Source organism: Ctenopharyngodon idella, chromosome 9, assembly GCF_019924925.1.
Source record: "Ctenopharyngodon idella isolate HZGC_01 chromosome 9, HZGC01, whole genome shotgun sequence".
Classification (NCBI taxonomy): Eukaryota; Metazoa; Chordata; class Actinopteri; order Cypriniformes; family Xenocyprididae; genus Ctenopharyngodon; species Ctenopharyngodon idella.
This window is the reverse complement of record NC_067228.1, coordinates 14,472,992-14,488,871: the sequence shown is the minus strand read 5'-3', so window position 1 is coordinate 14,488,871 and position 15,880 is coordinate 14,472,992. Positions and strand designations below refer to the sequence as shown.

General features: G+C 36.3%; 1 protein-coding gene across 12 annotated transcripts in view; it reads left to right on the top strand.

Annotated features, from left to right (window-relative positions):
- stxbp5l (syntaxin binding protein 5L) overlaps positions 1 to 15,880 on the top strand; it is a 149,163-nt gene that overhangs the window by 103,964 nt on the left and 29,319 nt on the right. For 5 of the 12 annotated variants that reach the window (XM_051906187.1, XM_051906183.1, XM_051906181.1 and 2 more), the window contains exons 10-20: positions 354 to 511; positions 2,817 to 2,889; positions 4,293 to 4,440; positions 4,554 to 4,621; positions 6,958 to 6,998; positions 8,370 to 8,587; positions 8,895 to 9,061; positions 9,244 to 9,369; positions 10,553 to 10,704; positions 12,691 to 12,759; positions 13,858 to 13,923. In XM_051906187.1, the coding sequence (XP_051762147.1) occupies positions 354 to 511; positions 2,817 to 2,889; positions 4,293 to 4,440; positions 4,554 to 4,621; positions 6,958 to 6,998; positions 8,370 to 8,587; positions 8,895 to 9,061; positions 9,244 to 9,369; positions 10,553 to 10,704; positions 12,691 to 12,759; positions 13,858 to 13,923 (1,286 nt within the window). The remainder of the gene's footprint in view (positions 1 to 353; positions 512 to 2,816; positions 2,890 to 4,292; positions 4,441 to 4,553; positions 4,622 to 6,957; positions 6,999 to 8,369; positions 8,588 to 8,894; positions 9,062 to 9,243; positions 9,370 to 10,552; positions 10,705 to 12,690; positions 12,760 to 13,857; positions 13,924 to 15,880) is intronic. The other 7 variants (XM_051906184.1, XM_051906190.1, XM_051906189.1 and 4 more) reach the window with 3 other exon arrangements.

Below are 15,880 nucleotides of genomic sequence, written 5' to 3'. Positions count from 1 at the left end.
GTGTGTGTCTCCCCCTCCCTATGCTGTGTTCAAAGAAGTGGTCATAAGTGGCCGCCTCAGTTTTAATGATATTTTAGATTAGTTTGGCTGTAATGTTGTTTTCCCCCTTTGGTTTCTTCCTATTTGCATAGAGACTGAATATTTCAGGGTTTGTGAAAAAGACTTTAAATTGAAACAGTGCATTCCTGTCAAGGTATTGAGAGGACTTTCAAAGTCAAACCAAGGTTGTTTTGTGTGGCATGAAAATCTCCTTCCAATAAGATAGAAGCTATGGGTCTTGACATGATAAAGAAATCATTTTAGACAGACAAATTGAGGTTTTCTATTTACACTCTCCTTTTATTTTCTTTCAGTAGTGAAGCCTTTGTAGTCTTTTCTGGGGGTCTTTCGTATGATAAGGCAGGACGGAGACCCACCCTAACCATCATGCATGGCAAAGCCATCACGGTGTTAGAGATGGACTATCCAATAGTGGACTTCCTGGTGCTCTGTGACACGCCCTATCTCAACGGTGAGTATGCTGAGCGGTTCAGTCCTGCTGTCTTCCATATCACTTGTTCTTGGTAGGACATTTAATTGGACATTTAACAGAGAGAGGAGAGGAGATTCATTTAAGTGAATCAATTGATTCATTCTGACAGTTTCTAAAAATCAGTTCAGACTGATCTGATTCACATTAATTTGTGTTATCACACAGTAGAATCCCTGAAGTCCCTGTTCTACATTTGAAATATATATATATATATATTGAAATGTTTATTTAAATACTATTAATTATACTGTTTTAGCTATTATTAAGTCCTACACATTTAATTTTAGTTTTATTTCATTTAATTTTATGTATTTGTTTCAGTTTGATGTCATCACCCTGCTTAAGGGCGTTTTCACACCTGGCTGCGTTTGGAGCATTTGTTTCGGAATCTGGTGCGTTTTCTCCCTTAGTTCGGTTCATTTAGGCATATATGAATACGGCCTCCTACATGCTCTGAGATCGCCTGTAGGAGGTACATAAATGTGTGTATATATATATATATATATATACATATATATATAGTGGGAATGACAGCTACATTCGTATAAGTGTTTGCGTGTCTCGACAGCTACAGATAAAGCCCGCACAATAAGCCCGCAGAGTGAACTTGTCAATCCATCTTGATGGATGACACAGATGAAACTGACCAATAAGGGGATAGTTTTACTCACATGTGACTTGCATAAACAAATTTTGATACCCTTTGAAATGTTGCCTTGTGAAAATGAACCGAACCAAGAAGAAAATGCAACATTGTAACAAATGAAGTCCCTGTTTCGAAGGAAATGATCTACAGGTCTAAAAATGCCCTAAGATCCTGATTGTATTTGTGCCACAATCAATCAATCAATCAATAAAAATGTATCACATATTTTTAGCTTATGGTTCTAACATGATCCTTAACTTATTATTTTATCCTCAACAATTCAGTAATTTTATAAACTAAAGTTCAAAATTTTAAAGATTTTTTTGTTTTGAAGAAATTAATACTTTTATTCAGCAGGGATTCATTAAATTGAAAAGTTAGAGTAAAGACATTTATAATGTTATAAAAAGACTTCTAGCTCAAAAAATGTTCTTTTTAACACTATATTCATCAAATAATCCTAATAAAAAGTATCAGGGTTTTCATAAAAATATTAAGAAATGTTTATTGATTTCTAAAGGATTATGTGACACTGAAGACTGGAATAATGGCTGCTGAAAATTCAGCTTTGCCATCACAGGAATACATAAAAAAAAAAAAAACATTTTAAAATAGACAACAGTCTGTTTAAATTGTAATAATATTTCAGAATATTTCTGTTTTTACTGTATTTTTGATCAAATAAATTCAGCCTTGGTGAGTATAAGAAACACTTTTGAATGGTAATGTAAATGCATATTGTGAATCGATTCCATAAAATCTTTAGAAAAAACAAGCTTAAAGGAATGACTCCTTTGTAAATCTGACATCAGTAAGGTGAGATGCTACATACGAACTGATTCTGAATGGTTTGAGGAGTGACAGCTTTGGCTTTGCTCAGTCAAGGGGAAAGACAGAGTCACTATATCTCTTTTTCTTGGCAGACAAAGCCCTGTCAAGCACATGTACACACATGCACAACCGCAAGCATCCAGCAAATGTGAAGTGATTTCAATTGTTACCCATTTTTATCTTCCTTTCTCCCTGCTTCTCTCTGCTTGTTCGTTCACTCTAACCAACACACATTGTAAAACAGCACAGTACGTAGCCCTACATGACCTGTACAGTTTTCATAAAAGAGAATAATGAGTTTTAAAACAGGTTTTTTGAACACTCATCCTATCTACCATTGCTTGCAAAAAACAGATCTCATGCTCTCGGCCAGGCTGGTCGGGATGCTCAAAAGCATGTTAAATTGTCAAATAAAAACAAATGTTTTTAAAAGCACCACAATGGTTACACTTATAGGAGGAATCAACCTATAAATGGTTTACCTCAAGTTGTATCACCATATTACAGATATATTTCACCCCCAAAAAATGAAAATTCTTTCATTTACTCACCTTCATGTCATTCCAAACCTGCATGACTTTCTTCTGTGGAACATAAATATTCATAATATATTAATTAAAAAAATTATTTTGATGTCAGTGTTTTTCCCCCCATACAATGGAAGTCAGTTAGGTCCAGTGTTGTACTACATTACTCCTATAAATTAAGTAATATCTATAAATCTAGAGTATTGAATCTATTCTTGTGCTGTCATTGTCTTGAGTTCATAGATGGTGATTTGTTGAGATGTTGTGTTTGTGTTGACAGAGGTCCAGGAGCCATATGCGGTGGTGGTTCTGCTGGAGAAAGATTTTGTTGTGGTCGATTTAACCCAGAGCAAGTGAGCAATCTCTTCTTTCTCTTTCCACTATCAAACTCACACACTTCATGCCATGTGTGTGTATCTGAATGATGTAACTCGATGTGATGTACTCCAACAACACCTCACACTAGTACTTCCACCAGAGGCAACATTGCTCAACACCCAGTAAATATTTTGTGTGTGTGTGTCTATGTATGTGTGTACGTGTATTACTTTTGAAGATGCTTTGCGGAAAAAGGGTTTAAATCTGAGTTTGTGTGGGGGTGTGTTTATCTGTTAAAGGTAAATATCATGGAATTGTCACTCATAAACCATAAACATCCATCAAATGAGTCATTATTAAGAACAAGAGCCAAGGTCAGCCTGACACTCATACACAGACACACATCAATTGGCTGTTCATCACTCTTTTAAGTAACACTCCTGCCACAAAGACTTTTTTTTGCTTTAAGGCCATTTCTTCACAAAGACGCAGTGCGTGAACAAACAAACTGCTGCATTCAAACACTCTCAGAATCAGACAATGATCCATATATTCCATTAAAGTTGCCATAATATAAAATTTGACGTCTTCTCTTCTCTGATGACGTTTACTGGTGTGAGGGCGGGACAACCTGTCACTCACATGAGATCACAGCAATAGCAAACCACAACAATTCAATAATCCAATCAGTTCCCGATTAACAAAAATCAAGTCCTGCCCTACATTTTGTCTTTTTCGAAAAGCCATCTTGGAAATGCATCACAATAGGGAGGAAAAGACTATCACAACTTCCATTTCATGCTGACTTTAAACTTGAACTTTTTCTATTTATATAGTTAAATAAGGTTATATTACATAGTGAAAGCAATAAGCCACTCAAGAGTAATATATGTTACTGTTATTTTACCACAGCTACATTGAAAAATGTGGTAAAATCACACACAACCTTGATCTTATTACTTTTATATCAGCAACAGCAATATGATAAAAGACACTAACACTTAATAATAATATATTCTTAATTATTAATTCTTTTTTTAGAAATATAGTTCAGTTGCATAAATGTAGGTCAGTGGCTTTAATACAGTACCCATGGGAGTCAGTACCTGGTAGCCCACATAGAGTCGCCCACAGAGCACATTCTATAAATAGCCTCAGTTTCTTTTATCATGATAACACTCTTTCTTAAGTATTTCAAAGTTGTAGCCATGCAGATCATTTTATCCCTTCAGGTAGCTGTCACTTAAGTAAGGTTGAAGACCCTGATGTATTCTGTTTATGCTTGCCTGTAGCAATGTAATGCACATTAAAGTCAGTTGATGTGCGGTTACAGATGTGTGTGTGGATATAGGCTATGTGTCTCTTCTAGTGAGACTTGAGAGAAATCTTCTGTTTTATAAATACCTGTTATTCATTTAGAAATGCCTCTCTCCTTTAGTTTTCCTATCTTTGAGAACCCCTACCCCATGGACATCCATGAGTCTCCAGTCACGTGCACGGCTTACTTCGCCGACTGTCCCCCCGACATCATACCCGTGCTTTACTCCATAGGAGCCAAACACAAAAAGACTGGCTACAGCCATAAGGTTTGTCAAAGTTCTAAGCTAATCTACAAATTTTTTTTCCTGAGATTCTCAATTTTTAATTTAACTTGTCATTTATTTTTTGTTATTATTATAATTATCGATTGTGTGTTCAGGAGTGGCCGGTCAGTGGTGGCACATGGACTGTCGGTTCGCAAACGTATCCAGAGATTATCGTTACAGGGTAAGTGAATTTGTGTGTGCTTTATGTTTTTAACCTTCAACTGTTGCTGAAAGCTCAGAAATAAGTCTAAATGTCAGCATTAAGTATTATTTTATTGATTTATTTTTGGTATTGCATGCTTAGATCTTAGAATGCACTACAGTTCAAGTTTGGGGTCAGTAAAATGTTTCTGAAAGAAGTCTCTTAAGTTCACCAAGGCAGGATTTATTTAATCAAATCCATTTTTTTTTAGGATTCTGTGATGAACAGAAATTTCAAAAGAACAGCATTAATTAAGTGTATATATATATATATATATATATATATTTTTTTTTTACAGCAATGTAAAAATCTTTACTTTCACTTTTGATCAATTTAATTAATTAGTGCTGAATAAAAATATTTATTTCTTTAAAAAAAAGATGTCCTTATTGACCCCTAACTTTTGTAAATGTGTGTACATTACAAATTGATTTAACAAAACATGTCAGTTTTAGGATTACAGTTAAATATTCTGAACCTATTTGAGCAGTATGCTTTATATGCTACTTTAGAAATATTGTTGCATAAAATTATTTGAAACCATAATGATTTAGGCTTTATTTGACAAAAAAAAAAAAAAAGTTTTGAGTTGTTAAAACTCCATCTGTGCAAAAATCTACAATGCGATATATCTTATGCGTTTAATTACCAAATAATTATTTCTGTTACAAAAGAAATTTATTACATAAATTTGACCCTTAGGCATTGGAAGAAAAACAAATATACAGCAATTTGTTGCATTTCAAAGTACACCATGTAAATTTTTCGTTTAGAATTAACAAAATTTAAATAACAAGTCAATACATCATCAGTCCTTCTTCCAAAACGTGTTTTTCTCTTACCCTGATTCAGTATGATAAGCTTATTAAAAGGTTAATATTTCAGACCTGCCAGGATGGTTTTCATGGGAAATTGCATACATATATTACTCGCCCGTGCGTGTCCCGTCATAGTTTTGTCGTGGCCACAAGATATTAATTTGTGGGAATGACATGATAATTCATGGCCACGAGATCATTTTGTCAAGGTAATGACATCCTTATGTTGTGGCCACGTGATGCAAAGTCATGGCCTCAAGATCCTATGTTTAGGGAACTATATATTTTTCTTGTGACCACGGCTTCTTTATGTTGAGGGAACAACATTTATTTCTCATGGCCATGAGTTAAATGTGTAAACAACCTGCACAACCATAGCAACCTGGAATTATCATGGTCACCATATAAAAAGCAACGTGGAGAAGGAGTTTTTATTATTCAACAGGTGATTAAGGTATTTTATTGAACAGATAAATTGCCATATGTAGTGCCATGTCTATTAATGGGTATAGCTACAGTAACGTCTTCAGCTAGTCAGCTTGTGATCCTTTCCATCTAAACTGGTTATATCTCTTAAGCCTAGAAGTGAATGTTTTATGAGAAGCAGGATAACTATATTCATCTGCACAGTCTTCTTCTGCGAAATGCAGGCACTTTTGCTTTTTAACCGCTAGAGAGCCAAAAGTTTGTGTACCTTTAACATAAACATTTTTTTTTTTTTCATTTTTTTTTTTTTTTTTATCTCAAACTGAATATGTAGGTGAGACAACTGTCCCAGAGCAACACACTTCATGTTCTCACTTATTTTTTTTTATTTATTTTTTTGTGTGTGTTTATCACATTGTCATTCACAGCAGTATTGACAAGTAGAAGGAAACATATTGGGAATAAAAACTGAATGTCACACTTGCTTCCAAGTCTCCACTATATGACTTTAGATGGAATACATTAATAGGTGTTTCTTCAGATATTGGCATCTTTGACTCTGTAGACTTTCAGCAAATAAACTCTCTTAAAACTCTTTTCACACTCTCACTAGTTTAGTAGCCTCAGAAGGTTTGGTGTGCAGGTATAATAAATGAACAAATCGGCCTACACAAGCTTCTTGGATACTTCTTACCTAAAATAGTTTGACACCCCGTCTCAAAAAGTGAAACTTTCCACCCACACACGGAGGTCATTTATAGTATTTTTATTTGCTTGAAAACTCTGGATTGATTTTGTTTTTGTTCTGAAGCATGCATTGATTGCGTTTGTTTTCACTTGAAGTCAATGATGTCTAAAATGTGCCCTCCTGCTTGGCTCTCATTGGTAAATGTATCGCACTTCTCCGCTTTAATTCAATAGTGCTATTGACCCTGCCTGTTGTTCTATCTGCCTCTTTTTCCCTCTTTTTTCCATAGCCGTCATTGCCTGCTTCCTCTTAAGCGGTTTAACACATACACTCATTCGCTCATGCGATCGCTCTTTGTCCTTCCTCTTTGTTGTCCCCCACAGACATGCAGACGGATCGATAAAGTTTTGGGATGCCACAGCGAGTAAGTGTCTTCGCTTTGAAGAGCTTGTCCCCCAATTCACCCCCCTCCCAACCCACGTTCAGCTTCATGCTGTTTCCGTCTCATTCTTTCTTACCTCTGCCATATGAGTCCTCATTTTTCATTTCATTCTTTACAACTCAAACCAATGATATATGGCCAAAATGGACACCCAAATACCACACCCATATGTGCTGGTTTTCAAAACCATGGCCATTACTTAAAGGAATATTCCAGGTTCAATACAAGTTAAGCTCAGTTGTATCAGCAGTAGCACAGACAGACAATGAAGAAGATGATAATTCAAAACACAGAGTTTAATAAAAATCCACATAAGGCTGAGAACAAACGCAACTAACACAGACACTAACTCAAAAGAGACCGGACATCAAACACAGGAACTGGAAGAACTTAAGTACTGACACAAACAAGGTAATTAACGATACACAGCTGAAAGGAACAAATTAATCATATCTATAACTATGGAAACAAATGGAGTGGCAAGTTGACAGCATTTGTGGCATAATGTTGATTACCACAAAAAATAATTCTGACTCATCCTTTGTTTTCTATTAAAAAAAGCAAAAATCGAGGTTACAGTGAGGCATTTACAATGGAAGTAAATGAGGACAGTTTTGGAGGATTTAAAAGCAGAAATAATAATGTTGGATATTATTTTACACAGACAAGATTTAATGGGTAATTTTTCCCCCCCCACACTAAAACCTTAATACAGATATTGTTTATATCTTGTGGCTATACTGTTGAAAAATATGTCCATTTTATTATTAAAAGATTGACCCTATTCACTTCCATTGTAAAGGCCCGTTCACACCAAGAATAACTATAAAGATAACTATAACAATAACTACTGTATATTAGTGTCCACACTAATGAACAATAATTCTCTGGTTATGTCGTCTTCTGCTTTAAATGCTCAAGCTATGATTGGCTCTCAATGATTTTTCGTTCATTAGCTGAAAAAAATTGTTCTGAATCTGATTCCAAAGATATCGTTCCTCTGTGTTGTTATCGTTATAGCTGTGGTGTGGGCTTCTCTGTTCTCAAATAATTATAACAATTATTAAAACTTCATAATTATAGTTATCATTACAGTTATAATCTTTGGTATGAATGGGCCTTAAGTTCCTTGATTTAAACCAGTGTTTTTTCTCTAAACTTAGAGACACTACTTTTTGTGGTAATCAACATTATCCCACCATTAGGTGCTGTCGATTAAGCTTAACTTGTACTGAACACAGAATATTTCCTTTAAAGCATTGTTTCCATTTTAACACCCTGTGCGTCACATTCACTATGTAATAAGATGTGTTGAAGACCTCATCGTGAGGTGATAACCTCCATCTCTGTCAGTCACACTGCAGATGTTGTATAAGCTCAAGACGTCAAAGGTATTTGAGAAGCCTAAGAGTGGAGACGTGGGACGTAGTGGCGAGCTTGTGGAGGAAGACCCCTACGCTGTTCAGATGATCAGCTGGTGTCCGCAAAGCCGTATCTTTTGTGTAGTCGGCATCAGCGCCCACGTCATCCTGTACCGCTTCAGCAAACATGACACCAACACTACAATCACGGTGAGTTGATAAAACTTCTGTTCTCTTAAAGGGATAATTCACCCAAACAATTAAATTCTGTCAACATTTACTCACCCTCATGTTGTTTCAAACCTTTCTGTATGGTCTTTCTGTGGAACACAAAAGAAGATATTTTGAAGAATATTTCAACTGATTTTGTCCATACAATGAAAGCCAGTGGGGTCCAAAACAACTTTGGACCCAACTGACCTTTATTGACTGTACAGTCTTGCCATACTTCTTTTTTGAGTACATACTATGGATTTGATTGATTAACTTTACATTGTGTTTGAATACTCCATTAAAGTCCTTAGAGGTGCGGCTGCAGTGTGAGATGGAGGACGTCATCTCTCCGTCGGATACAGAGAACACTCCATGTTTTTCGGACCCCAGCGGTCTCTCACCCCAACCACAGCCCCCCAGTCCCCGCAGCAACACACCGGACAGTGCACGGGACAGCATCTCTTGCCTCAAGTTAGTCTAAACAAAAATCTCACAATGTTTATGTTTTCCTACTGTATGTAGGACTTGACAGGACATTTTTAGCTTACTTACTTACTAGATAATTCAATATAGAAAGTATTAGATTAAATGAAAGTGTAACAACAATCATATTAGATTCCACATAAAACTGAATTTGAAAACTTACCTCTCAGGGTTAAAGATCGTATGATCCGAATGCCTCCTGGATACCAGGCGGAGCTGGTGGTTCAGTTATTATGGATCGATGGAGAGCCGCCACAACAAATCACCAGCCTGGATTTAAACTCCGCCTATGGATTGTAAGTGACCCCTCCTCTTTTGTCATCCATTTTATTCATCCAATAGAATCTTAACTTTTTTCTCTAATTTAGTAATCTGTCTTCTACTGGCCCTTGCAAATAAATACCATAGTATTACCAATAAAATATACTGTGGGAATATAGTAATAATATATATATATAATTTTTTTTTTTTTTTTTTTTTTTTACTTTTATTGCTTATGTACCATGGTACATGAGTATGGTAATCAAAAAGTATTGTGTGGTATATGAGATTTGATATCTCTTCTTCTCTGACTCATAATATCAGTCCTCCCATGTTTAATGTAATTGATTTTGTCATCATCAAAACTCCAGACTCATGTGTCCAGCTGTTAATATCCCAGCTCACGGGGTATTTGATGATTTCAATTAAAGTGCTGAAACTCTTAATTATAATTTGGTCTCCTTTCAGATATTTCATTTGTTGTCATCCTGTTTTGATTCAGTCGCAAACACGTGCAACCTTAATCACCAAAGCATTATTACGAGCAAAGGTTACCATGGTGATGTCTGGCTACAATGGACAGAAAGACTTTGAATTCAACCCAGCAGATTAAATGTCACTGCATACTCAGTGTCATTCAGACTGAGTTTTTTTTTTGTTTGTTTTGTTTTGTTTTTTTGTGCATTCTTGAGATTTGTTTGTTCATGACTGGGCCCAGAGGTGTGGGTTTTACCAGTGATTGATGAAATATTTTAAAATCAGTCTCTAGCAACTGATCTCATAAAGTAGCATACACCTTGTAGAAATATTCTGTCTCTTCTACCCTTTGTAGAACCTGTTAGATAAAATAAAAGAGTTTTATTTATTTATTTAAAAATGTAGGGTTTTAATATTTCAGAAAGAAATCAAAAATACAGTGAAAAACTAAAAAAAAGTAAAAGTTTATATAACTAAATAACTGTTAATGGTTAAATAACTGTTTTGTATTTTCAAAGGTCCCTTGAGGGGTTCCATAACATTTAGATTCTGGTGGGGTATAAATTGAGCAGAGCTGTATGTTACATTCAGTAATTATATAATATTTAGTTATAAGTGCGATAGCAAAAGTATTGTTAGTCATCATGACTGAACTTGACTTTATAATGATCTTTTGTATAACTGACACTTTTAATATGAAACATATTTGTGTATGATCAGTGAGTGTTTGTGTTTGTACAGGCTGGCTCTAGGAAACTGCAATGGTTTGGCAGTTGTGGACTATCTGCAGAAAACCGTTCTGCTGTGTATGAACACCCTGGAGCTATACGGATCCGCAGACCCTTTCCAGCGACTAACACGCTCTCCTCGCAAAAACCGGCAGTCCACATCAGGTACACATGCACAATGTGTCTCAGAAGCCTGCAAATATTCAAATACAAGTCACTGGCATGTATCTGCAAACATCCTCAGCATTTCATCCATAAAAAACAAACTTTGCAAATCTCAGGCTGTCTAATTTCTGTCCTTGCCTGTAAATATTCTGTCTCTCTTCCATTAAACTCACACACAGTCCCTCTCTCTAACTGCATGGGACAGACTGCATTCATGGTTGCCTTCTCTGCATGTCGTCTGTTGTATCTCTGTTGCTGTTGGTCTTTGCCTGAGCACGACACCTAACAGAGAACACAGCATAACCTGCCATACGGACTTGCTGTTACTAATCCAGCACAGATCTTGCTCCACCTGCCCTTCTCTATCCTCCTACCCTGACTACTCACACACATACGCACTCACACAGACCATCCAGAGAAAGATGTTATAAGTGAAAGCCGAAGATGAAGATCTTTTTTCATAGAGCTTCATCAAAAGGAAGCTGTGGGGAGGCGGCCATGCTGGCTCCTCACTTCAAAGCGGTCGCTCTCCCTCCTCTTGTTCAGGCAGCCGTATCTTTAGAAACCGAGAGGCTTTGAGCCGACATGGAGATGCAGAGGTGGGCAGAAAGGTCGTTTGGTGCGGTCGAAGAGTGATTTTGATCCGTACTTTATGTAAGCTCTTGAAAAAGAGAGAGAACGTCTTAACGCTCACCCACACACTATGGCTGGTGTGTATTCCCATCTGATGACCTGAAGGGCCAGAAGTCCCCCTCAGTTTTCATTCTATCATTGATTACATTCTGTAGTTTTTCTCTTCATTTATGGTGGAATCCAAAAGTCTGAGACTACTGGTTAAAATGTTTCTATTTTAAAATTTTCAATGCAGTTTTTCATTGCAAATGATATTGTCAGTAATTTTCTCTCGTTAAAAATGTTAATATTACTTTTGTGTATTAATAGTACTTTAATATACACTACCGTTCAAGAGTTTGGGGTTTTCATCAAGGCTACATTTATTTTACAATAAAAAAACGTAATATTGTGAAATAATATTACAATTTAGAAATAACTGTTTTCTATTTTGAATTATTTAAAATGAAATGTATTCCTGTGATGGCAAACTGAATTTCAAGGCCATTACTCCAGTCTTCAGTGTCACATGATCCTTCAGAAATCATTCTAATATGCTGATTTGGTTCTCAAGTAACATTTCTAATGAATACATTAATCATAGCTGATTGAGAACTGGTCACAAATATTCCTCGTACTGACCCCAACACACACACACGCACACACACACACACACACACACACACACAAAAAATAGTGTTAAATATTTCTTATTCATGGTTTATCATAACATTTTTTTGTTACATTTTTTTTTCTGTTTATCTCCAGGTTTAAAAAAAATTTGAATCCCAGAATTTCACTCAGGTCTCAGACTTTTGAACCCCCCTTTATCAGTGATGCCGCAGTTTGCACTGTAAAAATTAAAATGGTTAGTTACCTTATATTCAACAAATACAATGTTGTGATGCAGCGACTACCTACTGTCAGATATTCACACTCGGTTTAGACAGGGTATCTGTCTGCAAATTTAATTCACACATGCACATATGCACTTTTATATAGACACAGATGAGAGGAACCATTTTTATTTGTTCATATTTTGTACTTATTTATGTTTGTTTGTTTGTACAATTTCATTGCCACAGTTGAGGTGGCTATTAATCCCAGAAAGCTGTTTCCTTCTGTTTAGCTCTTTTTTTGTTTTTTGCCTTATTTTATTTTATTTTTTTTGGGGGGGGGGAATAAGGTTAGGTTTCATTTTCCAAGCTTCATTCCTTCATTCTCTCCCTCAATACACTGGGTCTTGCGCAGATTGTGGTCACACGCGTTTTGTCACTCTGAGCCTGTTTTGTTCTTCTCTCCTCCTCTTTTCCTCCCTCGCGCCATCTCTCCTCTCATGGGTGGCGGTGCTGGGGCATGGGGGCGCTGTTGCAGACTTTTGCATGCGCGGCCTGTCTAACTTTTATTCAGATTCAAAGAAACGGATCCGTACTTCCTACCAGAGTAAGTCACGTCTCAGTGAAACACCGACGGGGGCAACACAACAGCAAGGAGACAAAGCACAGACAATGGGATGCCATTTATCAAAAATTTGTTGTTTTGATGAAGTTTACCAGGTAGATTTACTATTCCACGTTATATTCAGTACAAGATATTATTATTATTTATAGTAATTTAATTAATTGTTAAAGAATATCATAACATATCCTGAATTTGCACACATTGAAACATCCAGTCACAATCTTTGATTGTCTCCTTGCTAAGTGTTTTATTGATTTGTGCCAAAGGTTTATGTAATGAACCATTCGACCATTTCCATTTAATCAAAAAATAGGACTTTTTTTTTTCTTTCATACTAATAAAAGTCAACTAATTCTACTAATTCAAGTAAACATTGTTAAAAATAGAGAAGCTTTTGGAAGTGACCAGGTGTAGTATAACTTTTTGTTTAATCTGACATATTTCTGGTGATCAGAATGGCCCAGACATTCAGTATACAAAAACATACTCTGCCGATGGAATTATCACATTTGTGAAAATGAGGCTTTCACTGCATTCCTCTGTATGACCATAATATTTCATTATGAAGTTACAGTTATTCATTCCTTTAAGCCATCAAGATCTGCTAAGCTTTAGAGCTTTAGTTTGCACGCACTCTCATGAACTGATTATTGCTGCAGTGCAGGCCTTTTCATTTACCGTCGCGCCTTGAGTAACATCAATACGTTTTTGTTTCTTTCTCTCTCCTGCATACACACATGCATGGAATTGTTGGTGGTGTTGGTGCACATGTTTGATTCTGGAGTTAATATACCTGTATATATGTGGTTGAACAGCTCATGTTCACAGCAGACAAGAGTAGAACAGCCAAGTCATTGCTTAAAAACGTATATTAAATGGCTAGTTAAAAGAGTTTAAAAACTGTATGTAATGAAGATGTATAGACATCTTCCTTGTATTGCTCCAGGATCATGTTAGTGTCTCAGACCACATTGTTTGTCCTGGTGGTTTGATGCATGCAGATGTGTTTGGTGGTAATGGAACCTAGTGATATTATCATTTGCTTCCTCTTACTATGCCTTCCATGTTCCTCCATGGCAGGCCTTACGGAGCTTTCTGATAATCAGGTGTCTTTAGACCTGGAGAGGAGCAAGTCACCCACCTCAGGTAACATGACCACACCCACTCCGATATTCTCACTGCTTCTGATAATCACATATACTTCTACCTTTGATAGGCACACCCACTTAATACAACCTTACCCATTCATGACCACACCTACCTCGAATACAAGGTTTTTCCTGGGTCAAAAATGGCAGACGAATACGGCCATCCACAAACACAGTACAAAGTACCCTACCTATGTGAACTGTAATAATAATAAATAATAATAAATCCAAAATAATTTCAAAGAAATGGTCATAAGATCATAAGATAAAGGGCTTAGAATGGTTTATATTTAAAAATCTGTATATTTATATGTAAAAAGTCACTCAATAACTGATTTGAAAAGTTAATAATCATTTGACCAAGCCCACCTCAATGGCCATATCATCTTTTATAATTGCACCTAAGGTGTGTCCCAATTTGCGCACTATCCTATGCCATTTTTTAGTATAAATATTGTAACTTGTTTCAGCTTTCCTTATGTAGTAAAAGGGGAGGGGCTACCAGGCTTTTGTATAATGAAATAATCTTATAAAATTCATACACTAGATGGTAGAGTACATAGTGCACAGTATAAGTGCATAGTGTATAGTATGTCAGTACATTTGATAAAATGCAGCTGCAGCCGAACACCCTATCCACCCCTACTGTTAGTTCTGATAGCCACACCCATGTTTGGCCACACCCACCCCATATAACCACAACCATACATGACCACGCCTATCTCTGATAGTCACTCACCACAGCAAACAATGACAGGGAGAGTGTGTGAAAAACCTGTCACTGTTTTTAAAATTCCAATGAAAATATCACACATTCCAGCTTTAATGACAAAAACGCTAAAATAACACTCACAGAAACCTTCAAACCTCTTTTTTTCTCTTCTGTCCTTCAGTTTCCCCACAGCACAGGTCTTCAGTCCCTGGAGGCTCTTTCCACCACTCTCTTACTTCCCCTGTCTTTGTTTCTCCTTTAGTCTTTAAAGCTATCATAACCTGTGTAGAATTTTTATGAGAATATGATAATGTTTACACAGCTTTACTCAATGTTTGCATCGTCTCAGTGGGTTGAAGATGATGACAACAATGGTTCTTGTCCTTGAGGATCTAAATAGAGCTCTTAATTTTGAAGTATTTCAGTAAAGCTTTGATTTCTCAGGGGGAGAAATATTGCATTGTGTTTTGGTTGTTTGAAATATCAGAGGCACATTTTGTGCGATGTCTCAAGAATACAAAATTTGGTGTCTGTTTTTCTCTCTCTCAGTTCACTCTCATGTCTCAGTGCAGTTGAAGCTTCTGCTTGTTTTCCCAGTTCTCAGCTCAGCAGGCAGCTTGAAAGATATAAGTCACCCGGGAAGGCTAGATGAGGGCTGTAGCCTGACATTAGTAATTTTAGAGATCGAGAGGAGACGAGGTTTGCTTCTGAAAGCATTTAAAGGAATTCAAATTAAAAAAAGAAAATTAGGTTATTGTTTAACCTAACCTCAACCTGTTTGAGTTTCTTTCTTCTGTGAAACCAAAAAAAGAAGACATTTTGAAGAATGTTTACTGTTTACTCATTTTTATACAACAATGACAGAATTGTCATTTTTGTATAAACTGTTCCTTTAAGATCTCGAGTCTGTAGTGAAGCATAGTAGTCACATATGTGTGATTTTTCTCTAGAATGTTCTGTGGTGAAGAACTGGCTGTCAGACCTGTATCCTTTGTGTGTTTTCTTCTGTGGGATTTGTTGCATTGGCTTCAGGCTGCTGAGTAATTCAGATGTGTTTTTGTGGAAGCAGCTATTATGACAGGAGTCAGGAAATGGCCTTCTACGATTGGCTGGGGAATTCTTCCAAAAAAATTGGAATGAGATTCTGGGCATCAGGCATCAGAGAGTTTGAAGGACTAGTAGAGAAAATATAAATAATGATGATGATGATGAGGGAGAATATGATGAAGAAAACATTATTTAG